The sequence below is a fragment of the Nannospalax galili genome, unplaced genomic scaffold, assembly GCF_000622305.1.
Source record: "Nannospalax galili isolate Female #2095 unplaced genomic scaffold, S.galili_v1.0 scaffold1119, whole genome shotgun sequence".
NCBI classification, from domain to species: Eukaryota; Metazoa; Chordata; class Mammalia; order Rodentia; family Spalacidae; genus Nannospalax; species Nannospalax galili.
The window spans coordinates 1,038,180-1,056,572 of record NW_008343597.1 but is presented as its reverse complement, the minus strand read 5'-3'; the positions used below and the strand labels follow the sequence as shown (position 1 = coordinate 1,056,572).

The 18,393-nt window shown below is 48.0% G+C and overlaps 2 protein-coding genes across 5 annotated transcripts in view; one reads left to right on the top strand and one right to left on the bottom strand.

Annotated features, from left to right (window-relative positions):
• The window catches only part of Thtpa (thiamine triphosphatase), a 46,814-nt gene that overhangs the window by 15,752 nt on the left and 12,669 nt on the right, over positions 1–18,393 (top strand). The gene's annotated exons all lie outside the window — the stretch shown is intronic.
• Zfhx2 (zinc finger homeobox 2) overlaps positions 1–18,393 on the bottom strand; it is a 31,792-nt gene that overhangs the window by 7,344 nt on the left and 6,055 nt on the right. The window contains exons 2-6 of one of the 2 annotated variants that reach the window (XM_008839858.1): positions 3,371–5,451; positions 2,695–3,212; positions 2,006–2,246; positions 691–765; positions 310–368 (exon numbers count right to left, since the gene is read on the bottom strand). In XM_008839858.1, coding sequence (XP_008838080.1) covers positions 310–368; positions 691–765; positions 2,006–2,246; positions 2,695–3,212; positions 3,371–5,402 — 2,925 coding nt within the window. In that variant the 5' untranslated portion in view covers positions 5,403–5,451. Of the gene's footprint in view, positions 1–309; positions 369–690; positions 766–2,005; positions 2,247–2,694; positions 3,213–3,370; positions 5,527–18,393 lie in introns of those variants that run through there. The other variant, XM_017799827.2, reaches the window with a different exon arrangement.

The window sequence follows — 18,393 nt, the reverse complement described above, 5'->3', positions numbered from 1 at the left end:
ATCCTCTGAAGCTAGTCTTGTTTTTGCCTTTTTCTTTTCATTTCTTTGCTGCTTTCCTGCCTTTTTCTTCATCTACCTCCAGTCTATCCTGTCGTCAATATGCAGTTTCTCTCTTTCCTTTTCCTTAAGTTCCTGCTGTCCCCTCCTGCCGTCCCTTATGTTCACCCTGTATAGGCAGCTTTCCTCCTATGTGCCGAACTCCTGGGTGGAATTTCTTATATGTGATAGTCCAAAAGCCTTCATAATACAAACAGATCTCAGTAAAGCCAGATCCCAACCTCGACTCATCCCAGTTACCCCAGTTCTGACCGTGGTCTGGTTGGCATTGTCTCGGGGAAGGGCAGGTCTGTTCTCCGCCTCTTCAGAAGCTGAGGGGGAGAAGAGAGGAATTAGAGGACTCTGACAACTCTCTGACCTTGCACAGAGAGCTTTCAGCATAGGGGGTGGGGAGAATGGGCAAGAAACTCAGCAGCCAGGTGAGGTCTGACAAGCTAGCCAGGGTTGGGTCCTTGAAGAGAGCAGAAATGCGTATGCTTCTGTGGCTTGCTCCCCTTTCTCCTTTCTTTGATCAGTTTTGTTCCTTCTGGGCAGGAGACTCTACTGGGTACCTGGATTTCTGAAAGGCCCCATGAGCCTCCCAGAATGCATAGTGGGTTGGGTGGGGAGAAACAAATCAGAGGAACAACTCACCCAATTGTTCTGTCTTGTTCAGGGCATCTTTCTCAGGGGTGGGTGGCTCAGCTAAAGTAGTGTCAGGAGCCTTCCCTGTGTAGGATGGAGGCAGAGTCAGCATCAAGAAGTGAAATATCAGGGAAGGAAAGAGGACACAGGGCAGAGGAAGCAGGATAAGCATCCAGTCAGTGGAGAAGATGGAAGAGTGAATCAGTAGGCAGGAGAGGATGAACAGCCACCAAAAAGAAACAGGGTAAATGTGAAAATTCCAGTACTAGAACGAGCAGGGCATAAGATACCATCTCATGTAAGTCCAGCTCCTCATTCTTTTATAGAAACAAGCCCCACAGTAGGCAATAGAAACTGGACTAAACTTGGTCTCCTGGCTTGATTGACCCTGCTAAAAGGAAACCCCCAAATCTAGTGGGAGAGGCATCGCAAAGGTTGAGTGGAAGCAGTGGCTGAGGTGTAAGGAGAGGAGATTACCACTCAAGTAAGAATTGACAGATGTGTAGGAATTTATTTTCAGCGGCAGCCTAATTAAAGTGTTAAAGTTCCTTAACTCCATTCAGCCCTGCGCCAGGATCGTTAGCTATTGATCTGGGCCCCTCCAGCACTTAACTCCAGCCAGCATATTGGCAATTCAATTAGCACCAGTCAATGCTGCCTGTTCCTGGTTCCTGCTGCCCATGCCCTCACACCCTCGCCCACCACTGGCTTCTCCAAAGCCCAGATGCCCATGCCCACCTCTGACAGCCCCTTCCAGGCTCTTCTGCACCCTCTGGATCACTGGCGCCTGGCTGGCTGTTCCCGGCCTCTGCTGGTACAACCTCAGCTGCCTAAGGGGGACTCTAAGCCCAGCCTTAGGGCTGAAGACCTCCTAGGAGACAGGAAGAGGCTGGGAAACTTGCTGGGGCCTCTTCCCATCCCTACTGCCTTTGGATCATGCCCACAGCTCCCATCTCCTTTTGACAAGTCTTGGCCCAGCATGAATCAGGTTCTAGACTTTTCTTTTGCCTACCACCCTGCACAACCAATAGAGCTAGGACAGTAGTCACTCACTACTCAGAAGCATTAGGTGATTCTTCTTCACCTCCTTCCTGTTCTCCACCCAACAAAATCTCTGCCTTTTTCCACCACCCTCCAACGTCTTGCTCCCCCTCTTTACTGGGAAACCTCTAAGTTCCTGGGAGCTCTTGCCTTCTCATCCCCTCACCATCCCTTTTTCCTTGCTATTGAGGGCTCACAGATCCATTTCTCCTTCCTGTGTCATTTTCTTGTCATCTCCCTGTATCTGCTGCCCAGCCCTTATTCCCCTGTTCCTCTTCCTCACCAGGAATCTGGAGCCGCCCATGGCTGAAGCTCAGGATGCTCTGAAGAGCTGAGAGTCCTTCTTCAGCTGTTGGGCCTTTCTGCAGGAGCTGCAGCCGCCTCTGGGCCTGGGCATCACGGTGGGCAGGTGTGCGTAGGTGTTGCAGCACAGTTAAGCGGGAGGGTGTCTCCCAGGCACACAACAGGCAGCGGTAAAGCCCCAGCTCTGGCCCTGCCTCTGCTCCCTCCATTTCCAGCAGAAACTAGAACCATGGAAGAGGCCGACTCAGGTGCAGAAGGGACACCTCCAGATCTTGGGGGACTCTCCCTCCCCACTGAACCCTTTTACTCCTGGGTGCCCCCGTTTCCTTTCTGTGGCCACCTGAGTCACTGCTTTCTCTTCCTCCTGCCAGTCCTGGACTCCTTACTGTGCTAGAATCTGTTTCTACACGCTTGAATTTTTGGATAACATGATGGACCCAATCCTTCCAGTTTACACATCAGAAAAGCTGAATCAAGTCTGTTTCACCTCATCAGAGTCCACTATCCTTTGGTCTTTCTCTAGGTCTGTCCACACACTGTTACCCTGGCACTTACACTTCCCTTTTTTTCCTTTCTGTCACCCTGGGTGTCTCCATCACTTCTCTACATCTCCTTCCACCCTATTCCCTCTCCCTTCTCCTTTTCTGTCCCCTCCTGCCTGAACTTCACCTTATAGATCTGGCTGTTTTCTTCATGGGCTGAACCCCGGGCATGCAGCTGCATCTTCTCCTTGCTGTTGGACTCAAAGTCACAGATGTTGCAGCGCAGGTGAAGCGGGGAGACAGAACCGTAAGGGGCCCCGTCCCCCAGGGACAGTGGGGAAAGGGTGCCCATGGCCCCACTCCCCTCCCTCAGGTGGGCTGCCAGCTGGTACTTCTGAGCATGTTTGTCAGTCTTGAGGTGGAGCTGGAAGTTGGCCTTGAGCTGGGTACCATAGCAGCAGAGCTTGCAGCGGTGGGTGTCCCCAGCTACTTCCTTCCATTCAGCTTCTGGGAGGCTCCGGCCTATGCTGCAGTGGTAAAGCAGCAGCTCCAGGCTGTCTGTGCTGAAGGCCTGGCATACCAGGCATCGGAACACCTTCAGGGGTGGACTGTCATCTGGGGGTGGTGAGGTGGGCAGGCCATCAGATGAGGAGCCCAGGAGCTGACTTGGAGGCAGGTGGGTCTCAGGGGAGAGGCTGCCAGAGGCTAAGGGACAGAGACACATTAGTACCTAAGGAAGAAATGGTGGAGTAGTAATTAAAGGGAGCTACAGTTGCCTAAGTGGGGAGCTGACCTTTGGAAGAAGGCAGGGAATCAACTTTTGCTTGGGTAACAGGCAGTTGGAACAGAGCCAAGAAACTTACCAGCTGTGGGGAACTTTCGGGTAGGTGCTCCAAGGTGAAAACCATTGAGAAGCAGCTGGGCCTCCAGGGGCTTGTCTGGCCTCAGCCCAGGCCCAGGCATGGGAGTCTGAGGCTGTCCTAGGGCCTGAGGCCCAAAGTACTGGAAGAGTTCAGGAGAATTAGTGGGGGTAGCCCCCGGTGGGGGAGGAGCTCCTGGCCCCACCAGCCCAGGTGGCAGGCCCAGTGGCAGTCCCTGGTGCAACATCAGGACATTCTGCATGTGCTTCTCAGAAGTCATGTGGATGCGTAGGTTACGGGAGATGTTGGTCTCATAGCTGCAAACCTTGCACTGCCAGGATGATTTGGTCTTGGGCTCTTTATCTCCCACAGATGGGGGTGGGAGTGATGACTCTGGAGAACTTCCCTGTCCTCCAGGTCCTGCCTGGAAGCCCTGCAGGTTGGCCAGGTGCTTGTCGGACTGCATGTGGATGCTGAGGTTGCCTTTGGTGGTGGTGGAGTAGTTGCAGACATCACAGCGGTAGGGCTTGTAGCCACAGTTGTAGCTTTCTCCACGAGCAAGTCGGGGGTGAGCCCCCCCCGCACTACAATAGCTGCAGTGACTGTTGCTCTCAGGGTGCTTCTCCCGCATGTGCACATCTAGAGTCTGCTGGTACTTGTAGTGCCAGTTGCACTTGGGACACTTAAGTGTCTTACAAGAATTTCGAGAGTGTAGCAAGGACATGTGGCTAGATAGGCTGAGGCCCTGGAAGGCTGCAGGGGCTGGAGTATAGTCATCGACCAGGCGATAGGGCTGAGGTGGGTCACTGGGGTCTTCAGGGGAGCCTACTGGAATGGGGAGAGTGCCCCTGTCCTTAGAGGTGGGTGAGCTTTGGTTGAGTGGGAGGCAGAGCCCTCCATCCTCTTCTTGCCCCTCAGGGAACCAATCTGGTCCTGCCTCGCCTGCTGCTACTGGCGATTCTTTGGCTTGGGTTGGGTTGGGGTCCCAGGTGGCTAGGGTCGGGGGTGGGGATGGTGGACTGAGGGCCACAGCTTCTTCAGCAGGGAGAACAAGGGCCTGAACGTCTGCCTCCAGGGGGCCATCCTCAGTCTGGGCTACATTTGTCTCCATGTTAGCTATGCTGCTGCTGCTGCCTGGTGTTTGAGGAGAGGGGCAAGCAAGGAATTTTGGTTCCAGAAAGCTTATAAGGGCCATGCAGCCCTCATCACCCTCCTGGAGTACAGCTGGGCTGCCCAGCAGACCCTGGTGTTGGGCAGGGGTCAGCTTTACCCCATGAGAATGTGTATGATCTATAAAGACCTGGGGCCTGCTGAAACCCAGGCGGCAGAGAAGGCAGATCCAGAACCATGCCCTGTGGTCTCCTCTTTTGCTCCCCATGGAGCCATCTTTGGGATCTTCGGTTGGGTTTGGAACCAGCTGGTAGCTCCAGAAGGCTCCATCCCTTCCCTCACAGGCAGCCAGAGATGACGGCGCTGAGGTATCACGGGACAGAATTTGGTCAGAAGAGCTAAAGCCTTGGATTGGGTCAAAGCCATGTTGGATGTGAAGAGTGGTGAGGTGTGGGGAGTGTAAATGGGCAAGGAGGGGCAGGCTGGGCTCTTCCTTGATGTTTGCCTCATCCCAGGGAAAGCCCTTTGGTAACAGGAGGTCACTGCCACCTGGCAGAGACAGCTTGGCCAGTAGGTAGGCCTTACCTCCCGCTGTAAAGAATAAGTGGTTGCTTAGGTCCAGGGGAGGGATTCCTTTCTCCTCCTTGTCGTCCTTTTCCACCCCCAGGTCCTTTGGTGGGATGCGTCCACAGCCAGGCTCTTCTTGGGGCTCTCCAATCTCCTCTGGTGGGAGGAGGCCACAGCTTGACTCCAGAGGCTCTCCCCCTGGCTCTGAGGGCCTTACGTTCTCAGAGGTGGAGGGAGTATCCGGGGGATCTTTGGTGACGGGATCAGAGGTGCTGGAGAAGGAGGTATCTGGAGGCAGGGACGGGGCATCGTGCCCGGGGGAAGGAGTGGTAGTAGAGGGTAAGTTAAGAGTGGCCATGGTAGACGGAGGAGTGCTGAGGGTTCATTTCAGCGTGACAGCCAGTACCCTGCAGGGAAACACAGATAGAGCAGTGCTGTGAGATTGCAGGGAGCCCAGCCAGGCTGAGTATCTGGCCACTCTAGCCCCATCATTTTCCCTGAGCACCAGACTCAGATGCCCTCATGCCAACTTGAAACTTTACTTAGCGTCTAACAGGCTTAAAAATTAACATGTCTGGGGCTGGTGAAATGGCTTAGCTGGTACAGGTGTTTGTCTCTGAGGCTGATGACTTGAGTTTGATCCCAGAGACCCACATGGTGGAAGGAGGGAACTGACCCTGGCAAGTTCTCTGAACTCCAGATCTGAGCTATGAAATGTGTGTCACACACACACACACACACACACACACACACTAAATGTCATTAAAGAAATTGAAGTTCTAGGGCTGGAGAGATGGCTCAGCGGTTAAGAACACTGGTTGTTCTTGTAGAAGACCCGGGTTCGAATCCAGCACCCACGTGGCAGCTAACAACTGTCTGTAACTCCAGTCCTAGGGAATCTGACAGCCTCTTCTGATCTCTGTGGGCATTGCACGACACAGGTGCACTTACCTATATGCAGGCAATACATGCGTACACATAAAATAAATATAATAAATAAAAAATTATTAAAAAAATTGAAGTTCTGACTAAAATCAGAATTCAATATTTCTTTCCAAACTAGCTCTCCCCCATCTTGCACTTAGAGTGGTACCACTTACCCAGCCGCTTAGGCTTGTCTGCCCTCCCACCACCCACAAAGTCCCACAAGAACCCCCAGAATGGACGAAGCCCTGCACTAACCATCTTCCTCGCCAGCACCATCTTGACCCAAGCCACTATTCTCTTTCTGAATTAATGGAACAGATGGCTTGTTCAGTTCTATTCCTCCAACCTAGTCAGCAGCTAGAACGATCACTTCATTTTCAACTACGAAAAATGTGAAACACTTATAAGGAATCCCTTTACCTCCCATCCATCTTCAACAGCCATCAGCTCATGACCAGCCTTGTTTCATTTGTAGCCTCACCAACTTCCTTACCTTTCACATGCTATTTTAAAATGAATTTTAGGTCATAATTGTCTCTTTGTTTAGATAGGTTCTCATGTAACCTAGGCTGGTCTTGAATTTCTGATTCTTATACGTTCACCTCTGCTGGAATCATAGGTGTGTGCAATGACACCCAGTTTGTGCAGATCTGGAGACTGAACCCTGGGCTTTGTGTATGCCAGGTAAGCCCTCTACCAACGGAGCTAAATTCCTAGCCCTCCCTCATAACTGTCTTAAATTTGTTTTAAACGTGTGTGTGTGTGTGTGTAAACATGTGCACGCCATGGCACATGTGTGAACGTCAGAGGACAACTTGTGGGAGTCAGTTTTCTCCTTTTACTATGTGGATCCTGGGGACTGAACTTGGGTTCTTGGGCTTGGTCAAGTTCAAGGTCAGCCTAGGATACAAAAGAAGTCCTGTCTCAAAAAAAAAAAAAAAAGTGAGGGCTGGATTGGGACTGACAGGCGATATAATGCAGGCAAAATTAGTCTCCCAAGAGCTAGAAATCAATCAGGAATTGTTTCCCAAGCATTCATCTGTTTTCCTCTCCTGCTGTCTGTACCAGCAGATCTTTAATGATGAAACTTCTACTATTCTGGTAAATGCTTCAGAGAGACTGAGGGGGAGAGCCTTTTTTTTTCCTTGGGCCATCTTTAAACTTCACCTCCAGAGTCCCTGATTTGGTATGGGTCCTTGGTCTGGGCCAAGCTGCCTGCAGGTCCCAATTCCCTTGCCTTCCTCCTCCTGGGAGTCCAGCCAGGTTAGTCAAAGCCTTTAAGGAGCTCAGAGAGGGACATGATTAGCATGCTAATGAAATGTAAACCAGTGCTGGGTAAAGGGGCAGAAGAGAGAAATCAAAAGGCAAGTGAACAAATTGGATGGGTGTATGTGTGTACATTCCTAGATAAACAGAAAGCAGTTGAGGTTGTTGGAGAAAGGTGTTCTTCCTAAAGATCTTTGGTGGGACAGAGGAAGATAAGTTTACTGGTTCATGAGGCTTGGGTCATTTCTAAAGGTAAGGCCCCACTGCCTTTTACCATCCAGTGTTTTGGAGTTTGGGACCACCAGGAAGGACCACTCAGACTCAAAAAGTTCCAAATCAGCTGAATCTATTTACCAGGGACAACATTCTCTCCCAGCACATGGCTGGGAGAAGGAAGCTTTAGAAAGTAAACAAATACAAGATGCTAGGGGCAGCCCACAGCCTTAAAGAAAGTGTGTTTAGAAAAGGGATATGGAGAAGAAAAGGGAAGATTATGCTTTTCTGAAGAACCCAGAAAAGTGGGCAGACTCACAGACTACATGACTGTGTAGGGTCCAGAAGTTCTGCACTAGGAGGCGGAATTCCAGGCAGGAAAACTTCACTACCTCATTAACGTACTAGGTATTCCACCCATCTATTTAGCATAACCCGCCTTCCTAGAGGTGGTCCTATGACCAGATGACTGACCAGTTAAACTTAGACAAAATGGAGGCGCTCAGGCTGTTACACCAACCTGACAAGAAGAGCTGAGGATTAACATGGAGGTGCTCTTTTACCTGCCTCAGCTGCAGAACAGCCCTGCTTACAGGTGTTCAGCTCCTTCCTGGCTCTTGACTCTCAACTCTACATCATAGTTCCGAGGTGGGCTGAGCAGACCTACTCCCCCAACTCTGTAGTAACTCCCAGATCCTCTCTCTCTAATGCTTAATTCTTACAACTAGAAAAGGACCACTGATTGCTAACTAGAAATCAAAGGAGCTAAGCTTTTGGCTAGCTTGTGGGTGAGACCCCCATCAGTCCTGAGTAGGTCAGCTGATGGCTGTTTAAAATTGCAAATCTCTTCCCCACCTCCCAACCTGCCCCTCCTCTCCAGAAAAAAATTTCAATTGCAAATTTATCTCTGCCCATGCACCCCTGCCCCCATTTATTTCCCCTCACCCTTTCTTCTCAGTGCTTCTAACACACACTACTTATTAGGAGCCTTTGGCTGCCACAGGTTTTTTTTTCCTCCCTCACTTTTTCCATCCTTCCATTCTCTACTCTTCTGTCTCCTTCCCCCTCTAATCTCCATGTCCCTTTCTTTGCCCTTCCTACCTTGAACTGGAGATGACACAGAAGCATGCGCTGAACGTCAACCCCACCTACCTTACACCCAGGCCAAGATTCTTGTTCACCCTCAGTACCACTGCATTTCTCCCTGTAGCTCCCAGCTTTCCTCTGGGGCATCTTTTCTCCCATGGGATAAAGTCTCAAATGTGATAAAGGGAGAAGGCAACCATCACAAGCCCTGACATTCCAGAAGCAGAAAGAATGAAAGGACGGCAGTCAGTGTCCTGGAGGTGGGGGACAGCAGAGGAACGGGCTGGGCCTCTGCAGAGGAGAGGGGCTGCTGAGCAGGCAGTGGTGGCAGTGTGATTAGAGCTGAGATTGATGTGAAGGGGCGCCACAGACGGCAGAGAGAGTCAATAAAATGAGAGGATCACATTAGAGGCGACAGAGAGAGCTTTAAATTACAAGGCTGCTGCCACCGCGGGGGATGGAAGGAGGGAGCCCTGGAGCCACGGGAGGGTGGAGAGTTCGGAGGGTGTCGTCGTCCCCAAAGATGGATTGGCCAGCTCTAAAACAGCCCTCAGTCTCTGGAGCACCCTTGTGGTCCTTGCATTCTAGCTGCCTTTCTAATGCTCCAGTCTCTTATGAGGGTGAAGTAGAGAGGAAGGGGATGAGAGAAAGCTGTGGAGAAACAGGTCTTTCATTTTCTGGTGTCCCCTTTATCCTTCCATACCTGATTCTTCCTGCTTATTCCTGGGGATGAGAAGGGAAGGGTTAAGTGCTACTTTCAAAGCTCAGTTACTGCCCCACAAACAAAATACAGTCAATCACTGACCTGGAAGAGGTGGCCAGGGATCCAGACAACTTAGAAAAGCAAGGCTTCCTTATGCTAGGAGCCAGAGATGGAAGGAAAGAAACGCAAAGGCTTAGGTGTGAAGTTGCAGAAACAAGTGTAAAATCTTTAAGGCAGGGTTTGAGGCCCAGCAAGACAGAAGAAACCAAATGACAACTAGAGATTACCGGTGCCAAGGGGCAAGGGCCAATGGACTGAAATTAGGTTGGAGGAAGGAGAGAATCCACCCTCACTGACAAGCAAGGGAGCACGGGCTGGGCCACAGAACTGGAGGCCATGCTGGCCAACCATGCTTCCCTTTGAGCTCTACCTAGACCAGGAGTCCCCGGGGTACCATGTCCTCCCATACCTGGGGCCCTCCAGGAGGAGAAGAAACACTACTGCACTACTGCTCCCTGGTGGTCATGGAGGGAACATCACCAAAGTCCAGCTTCTCTCCAAAGACATCAGAAAAGTCTGACCCTTTCCTTTTCCTCAGCTCCAAATACAGGGCAAAAGGTTCAGGGGCAAAATCTGGTAGAAGGCAGCATCACATTTGCTTCAAATCTGCATACAGTGATTTTCATATCAGCCAGACATTTTTGCCTTTTGCATTTCTAATTGTCCATCCAAACTTCCCTTAAAATTGATTCATGATTTTTTCTTTTTAAAAATTTTCACTTTACGTGTATGAGTGTTTTGCCTCATGTATGTAAGTGTGCCTGTGTATGCTTCCATAGAGGCCAGAAGATGGGGGTTGAATCCCTTCAAACTGGAGTTAAGGGTAGTTGTTAGCTGCCATGTGGGTGCTGGGACTTGAATTGAGGTCCTCTGCTCTTAACCACTGGGGCATCTCTCCAGACCCCTCTTTATTTATTTATTTATTTATTTATTTATTTATTTATTTATTTATTTATTTATTTATGTCTCTATGGGACAATTTTTATTTATTTATTTATGTCTCTTTGAGACAGGGTCTCCCTGTAGCCCCAGCTGGCCTAGAACTCACTATGTAGAACAGGCTGGCCTTGAACTCACAGAGATCTGCCTGCCTATGCATCCCCAGTGCTGGGACTAAAGGCGTGCACCACCACACTCAGCAATTTGATTTTTGCTGGGGATTGTAGATGCTAGGCAACTCCTATAGCACTGAGACACACCCTGAGTTTATTTATTTGACTCCATGCTGGCTCTACCACTCACAAGCTGTCAACCTTGATAAGTTAGTTATCCAACCATTTCCTCATCTGGGAAGATGGGAATAATGTTTCCTTCCCCAGTTATGAAGACCAGAATGAGTACAGTGAGAAGTGCATGGACTGAGTGCCAGTGAGGCAAGTTCCCTACCTTCTGTCTTGGTCGTCTCCTCCCCTAGAGCAAAGCAAGAGGCATAGCTTCCTTCTGCTTTTTCTTTTGATGGACTCATGCTCTAATCACTGCCCTTTTCAAATGTGGGCAAATGGGTGAACAGGATTTAAACTCAGCCTTCCCTACCTCAGAGTTTACTTTTTTCTTTTTTTAAAAAATATTTTATTTATTTATTTTTTAAAATTTATGTGTATGTGTGTATTGCCTGCGTGTAGGTAAGTGCACCTGTGTCGTGCAATGCCAGCGGAGAACAGAAGAGGCTGTTGGATCCCCTGGAACTGGAGTTATGGACAGTTGTTAGCTGCCATGTGGGTGCTGGGATTCAAACCCAGGTCTTCTGCAAGAACAGTCAGTGTTCTTAACTGCTGAGCCATCTCTCCAGCCCCATACTTTTTTTCTTTTTTTGAGATAAGTTCTTGCCCTGAAGCCTAGGCTGGCCTTGAACTATCTGTTAGCGATTCTCCTGCCTCAGCCTCCCAAGTGTTGGGATTATAGGCATTGATAGCAGAGCTCAATCAAGTCTTATTTTTCCTTTTCATTTTTGTATTGTTGGGGATTGGCAAGGGCTTGGCAAGGGGTCTACTCTGAACTACATGTCTGGCTCTTACTTGGCCTTCTTGAATGTTGGGGTCTGGAGATACCATTATTGCAGAGCAAAGGAAGGAAGCTTTTCCTAGGCTCACACTGCAGTAGTTAACACTTGAGTCAAAACTATTATGGCTTTTCTCTGCATTTATTTTTTTAAAATACCACTGAGCTATAGTCCCAGTCCTTATATTATTTTTTTAAAGATACTTTTAAAAATTTTTATTTATTTTGTGTAAGACACATGTACCACATTGTGTCTATGGAGGTCAGAGGATAACTAGTGGGAGTCAGTTCTCTTCTTCTACCATGTGGTTCATCATGCTTGGTGGCAGATGTCTTTACCTGCTCAGACAAACTTGCTGGTTCCTTTTTCTATTTTGTGAAACAGGATCTTAATGAAGTTGCCCATACTGGTCTTGAACTCACTCTGTAGCCCAGGCAGGCTCTGAGCTTGTGATCCTCCTGCTTCAAGCTTTCAAGCAGCTAAGATTACAGGCCTGTGCCACTAGATCCAGTTTCTTTTACATTTAAAAACTCTGTTTTCTGTCTCTATACCTTACCTTGACTTTAAAAGGAAAATGAAAAAACCAGTAATCCCCGTTTTCCACTTTGATTCTATCTACCTCCTCCTTCATCCTTATAAAGTGAGTGAAATGCTTACTTTGTGTAAGGCTAATTTTGTCCAAAAGAGAGCAAAAAATGAGAATGGAGTAAAATGAAGCGAGCAGAAGGAATGTCACAGCAGCAGAGCAGGGGCAGTGAAGGCGGAGGAAGAGCAGTAGGGGATGTGAGAAGAGGTAGAGCTGAGTCTTGATCTGCAGTGCACATAGTACCTCTCTTCCAGATTGCCCAGCTCTGACCAGATTGGGGAGGTGGGTGGTCCCTAGTGAGAGGAAGGTGGCAATAAGGCTCTTATACCTTGCAAGATGCTTAAGGCAGGCATGAGGGACCTGGGTGAGATGTGAGAACAGTGAAGGCTTAAAGGAAGATGAGGGTGCACAGAAAGTGGATGGGTAGAAGGGAAGCTGTAGGCTAAAACCACAGCACCCGCATGTGCATGGATTTGTGAGGTGTACTGCAGAGTGTTCACTGCTAGCAGGGGTTCAGGAGGAGAGCACATCTTCCTCAATGACTAAATGTGTTGGGTGTCTTAGGACAGCAGCATGGAGCTGCTCCCGTGCACAGAGCTGTGTGATTATTTTTTTCCCCAAAAGATGAAAAAAGTTATGTATGTATATATGTATGTCTGTGTTTGTATGCCACATGTGTGTGGGTACCTGTGGAAGCCAAAAGAGTGTCAGAACCCCTGGAGTTATAGTCAGTTGTAAGCCACCTGACATGGGTCCTGGAAACTGAATTCGGGTTCTGTGGAAGACTGAGCTACCTGTTCAGCCCTCTGTATGTTCATATAGTACGTGTACTGGAGAGACTCAGAGGGGCTCATAGGCTGTAAGTCTCAGGCTTGGATGGCTACATGAAGCCAGGTCAGAATCCTTCTTTGGCATGAGCAATTGGAAGTGAAGGGACCCTTAAATTCAGACTCAGGATCCTATCTGATCCTGACCTGGGGCATCTCTGGAAGATTCTTTAAGTTTGGAAGGATTTGCAAGCAACTCTTCTATAATTATTTTGGGAGGATACCACTGAAAGCTGTTTCTTTCAGGTTGTTTGATCTGATATGAGCCTGTATGACATAATAACTTCACAGTCTGAACTGTAATCCCAACTACTTAAGAGGCTAAGGCAGGAAGATCACAAATATGATTCTGGGCTACAGAGTGCGAGACCCTGTCTCAAAATAAAAAGTAACCAAGAAAAACAATGCCAGGAATGGTGATGTATGCCTGTAAACCCTGCACTTAGGAGGCTGGGGCAGAAAGGAGTTCAAGGCCAACCTTGCAACCCCAGGCTCAAACACCTCAAAACACCTTTTTTTTTACAAAAAAAAAAAAAAAAAAAAAAAAAAAAAAAAAAAAAAAAAAGAGTAGAAAGGTGTCTATAGGCCAGGCATGGTGGTGCACACCTTTAATCCAACCACTTGGGAAGCAAAGGCAGGTGGAGCTCTGTGAGTTTGAGGCTAGCCTGGTCAACATAGTGAGTTCTAGGACAGTCAGTCAGGGCTACATAGTGATACCCTGCTCACCCCTACCCCCATGCCAAAAAAGAAAAAAAAAAGACAGCTATGGGAGATCGTTCACTGGTAAAACAGTTGCCTAGCATGTAAAGGACTTGGGTTCAACCCCTAGTACCACTAAATTAATAAACAAATCCTATTATAGTAACTGCTACGGTTTCAGTATCCCTAATCTAAAAACCCAGAATGTGGGCCGAGTGTATACTCTGGGGCAGTGTTTGCTTAGCACTCAAATCCTGGGTTTAATACTCAACACTGGAAAACAAAAACCCCTGAGCTTGGTGGCTCATGCCTTAATCTCAGCATTCAGGAGGCTGAGACAGGACTGTCATGAGTTGAGCTGAAGACAACCTGGGTTTCATAGTTTCAGGCCAGCATTGGCTACAGAGTAGTAAGACTTTGTCATAAACAAAAGCAGAAAGTTCAGAATAGTTTAAAATTTGCATTTTTTGAGCACTAGTATGATGCCAGTACTACATATACCTGCAGAGACAAAACACAGGCAACTAAAAATACTGTCTAAAAAACTTCCCTTAGGAGCTGAGGGGAAATTTCCCTCAGGGGGCTGGAGAGATGGCTTAGTGGTTAAGAGCACTTGCTGCTCTCCCAGAGGATCAGAGTTCAGCTCCCAGCACCCATGTCAGGTGGCTGACAAAACTGCCTGTTTAGTCCAGCTCCATATCTGATGCCTCCTTCTGGCCTTTGTGGGCACCTGCACACATGTGGTATACACTTACACACAGGAACATAACACATATACACAGACACACTCTAAAATAAATTTAAAAAAACTATAACCCCTTCTTACTTCCCTCAGGCTCCTGTTAGGCAGCTAGATGGGCATTAGCAGGCTGGGAAGCCACTGAAGATGGACCCCTTCCTTATGATCTGCTTTGGATGCCACATCCCATTTCTTATGAAAAGGTGGGGGTATCAGAACTTTGTGAAGGCCCACTGAGAGGAAGCCTGCTACTTCCACATGGTCTAGGAATGGAATCTGAGTTCTTCCTCTGGCCCTGCGTGGGGACATGACTTCCTGATTTGCCGTAAAGATTAGAACATTATATACCATTGTCTCCTCCTTTAAGAGTTAATCCTACTGATGCTGGAGAGATGGCTCAGCAGCTGTTAAGAGCACGGTTCAATTCCCAGCACCTATATGGCAGCTAACAACTGGCCATAACTCCAGTTTCAAGGATCTGACACCCTCTTCTGGCCTCCATGGGAATTAACACAACACAGGTGCACTTACATACATGCAGACATAACACTTATACATGTAAAATAAGAATAAATTTTTTTTAAAGTTTAAATTATTTTATCAGTAAGACTAAGAACCCACAAAAGGAAACCTGGATTCCTCAGTAACACTGTTTAATAAAAGGTATATATGGAGGCTAGAGAGATGGCTTAGTGGTTTAAGAGCACATACTGCTCTTCCAGAGGATCAGAGTTCAGTTCCCAGTACCCACATTGGGAAGCTTATAACAACCTATAACTTCAGCTCTGGTCTGATACCCTTTTCCCTTTCCTGACCTCTGTGGTACTATACTCACATGCATATATGTGTGTATATGGTATATATATGGTGTATATATATATGAGAAACATAAATAACTTTCATTTCTAAACACTGGCTTTCTCCCAAAGACAGATGGACAGACAGACAGACAGACAGACAGACACACACACACACACACACACACACACACACACACACACACATTCTTAAGCATTTAGGATAAGGACTATTCAACCTATAATTGTAGTAATTATAACAGCCTACATCTTTAACATACAGCCTTGTTTATGTGAGGCAAGCACACCGCCACTAGTCATGATAGTCAACATCTTTAAATGTTTACCATGTGACAGGCCCTATGTGGAGCCCCTGGCAAGCATCACATCACTAACTCTCCAGTACTGCCTGATGCAACACATACAGCTCTTCATCCCACTTTACAAACATGGCAACAGACTGAGATAAATTCAGTGATTTTTAAGATCTCTCTTAGAAAGTAGACGTGAGAGCTGGCCAGATGGCTCAGTGGGTAAAGGTTTTGTTGTCAAGCCTGAAAACCCGAGTTCAATCCCTGGGACCCACATAGTTTAAGAAGAGAATCAATTCCTGCAGGTTGCTCGCTAACATCCACTTACAAATACTCTCTCTCTCTCTCTCTCTCTCTCTCTCTCTCTCTCTCTCCCTCTCTCTGTCACACACACACACACACACACACACACACAAATGTAACTAAAAAGGTTTTTTGTTTTTGTTTTTTTTTAAAGAGATTGGAACTCAGGCAGCCTGACCACAGGGCCTCTGCTCTTGGCTGGCATGCGTTTTAAATGAAGTCTCTGAATTTAAGTGTTACTCTGTTCTTGTGCGTGTCTCCTTGAGCATATGTGCCATGCTCCTCCTAGAGCTTGAAGGTGCTAGACAGCTACCTCCATTGGTTTGTTCTTAGTGTAAGTAGGGTCACTGGTATGTTTAACTGCAGGAGGTGTCATTCATGCTGCAGGCTGTGTAGAGAAGTGGAGGTAGTAGGATTATTTGAATGGTGATGTGTGTGTTTATTTGTAATAATATCTCTTAAAGTTCAAAGCCAGCTGGGGAGATGGCTCAGCAGGTAAAGGGCCTTGTCATGCAAGCCTGGCCTGAGTTTGATGCATAGAACCCAAGTAAAGGTAGGAGAGAAACAACTCTACAAAGTTGTTCTCCGATCTCTGTACATACACAATAATAAATAATTTTAAAAAGTTCAAAGTCTGTACGTGTATCCATATTAGCAAATGAACTTCATCAAGCATTTTGATGTTACTTTAAAAAACTGGCTTGGCAGCTTGGTATGGTGGTCCCAGAACTTGGGAGGCAGAGGCAGGGGGATCTCTGTAAGTTCAAGGCCAGCCTGGTCTACAAAGTGAGTTCCAGGCCAGCTGGGGCTACAGGGAGACCCTGTCTCAAGAAGACAAACAAACAAAAAACTGGCTTGGGGCTGGGAATGTAGGTGTGACAATCCTCAGCATCAGAAGAAAACCCAAAACTCACTTGTGTGTGTGTGTGCGCGCGCGCGCGTGCGTGTGTGTGTGTGTGTGTGTGTGTGTGTGTGTGCGTGTGTGAAAGAGAGCCCAACAGGATTTCAGAATGAAGCCCTGGATGGTTTGGAACTTACCTTGTAGTCCAGGCTGGCCTTGAACTCCCAGAGATCTGCCTGCCTCTGGCTCCTGAGTACTGAGATTAAAGGTTTGTACCACAGAGCCTGGTAAAAACTCACAGCCTTTATAGTCAGACAGACCTGGAATCAGACTCTAGTTCTAGTCTTTGGAATGTGAATGACCTCAGCTGTGTGATTCAAAGCCTCAGTTCAGGTTTTTTTCCTGTGTTGTAAGTCACGGGAAGTAGTGTGGTAGGAGTTTTGTTCCTACCAACTTTTTGGGACTTGTACTTTGGATGTGATCAATACAAAGAAATGATCATTTTCTACCCACAAGCCTTATTGCCAGAGGGGCAGGTATGAATCATTTATTGCTCCTGGTATGTGTGACCGGGCATGGGGTGGCTGCCTAGGTATAGCCTTATTGGGGCACCTCTTTGAAGCCTAGTGAAGGTGCTCACCCCAGCCAAGGAGCCCCCAAAGCCCTGTGGTTACACTTGTGCTGGTCCTGGGCTTTCCATTCAGTACCAGGGTACTCTGTGTGGTGTGTTGCTGTGTGCCTGCATGTACTTGGTGGCCGGCTGGGGTGGTGGTAATTACTGGGATGGCCCAACCCTAATGAGTGTGATCTCGTTACACTCTCACCGCCTCTAATGGAGCTAACCTCATTTCACAGCCATTAGAGATGGAGATGAGGCCCCGCCTTCAGGTCCCACCAGCTGCAGCTTTCACAGCTTGGGCTACTGCCTTTCACCTCCGCTTCTCCCTCCTTTTTCCTTGTCCTCCCTCTAGGTTTCCCAATCGTGGTCTCCATTGTTCCTTTCCAAGTCCATCTCTCTACTCCTCTCTCCTTTCCCCTTACCTTTTCTGGTCTCTTTTGTCTCCTCACCTCCCTCCCTGGGTTCTGTTCCTTTCACTCAGCACCCTCCTCATGGCGATCTGTCCTCTGCCCTCTGCATTTCCGACTCTCCATCTTCTGCATGCTTTCCCTAGCCTTTACCACTGGTGTCCTTCCCCATCCCCCACACTGCCCTGTCTGGCCAAAGGACAAATCTCAAGGGGAAACCAGCAAAGACAAACAAGCAGTGACTTCATTATATTGGTTCATTTGCCACTTCAGTTCCTCCCATAAGGTTCAATACCAGCATGGCTTGAACTCAGGACTGGTCTAGAGCTGAACTGAGGCTTGGCTCTTTGGCTTGACGGCACACACAGCCACCCACTACCTCATCTTGGTCCTCATTTTCCTGGGCTGGGGGGTGGGTTCAGACTCCCAGGCTCCTCTCGGGTTCTTTCTTAGCCCACGTGGCCTACCACTCTCCCTCCTTTTTCATTTCAGCTGTGGTCATCTTTCTGGGCTCCTTCACCTTGAGTCACTCCCTCCATTTCTATCACACTCTCCTTTGGACCCAGTCTCTCCTAAACCTTCATCGTAGAAGTGTTTTTTGTTTTTTAAACTTATTGAGAAAGAAATTGTTTCCTAATGTCTTTTTCTCCACATTTGTCAGGCGTAGAGAAAAGTTACTTTTTCCTTTTTTTTTTTTTTTTTTTTTAAAGGAAGGGTCTCATGCAGCTCAGGCTGGCTTCAAGCTCTAGGTAGCTGAGGAGAACCTTGAACTCCGTATTCTCCTGCTACCAACCTCCAAGTGCTGAGATTACAGGTATGCATGTGCAATCATGTCAGACAGCCCGGAAGCTAGTTCTTACTCTTGTCTGCTCTTTTCTCTTCCTACCCTCCAATGTGCTACTTCTCCCAAAGCACACAGACTGAAGAAGCCAGAGATAAAAGAAAGGCACCATGGCCTGAGCAGCC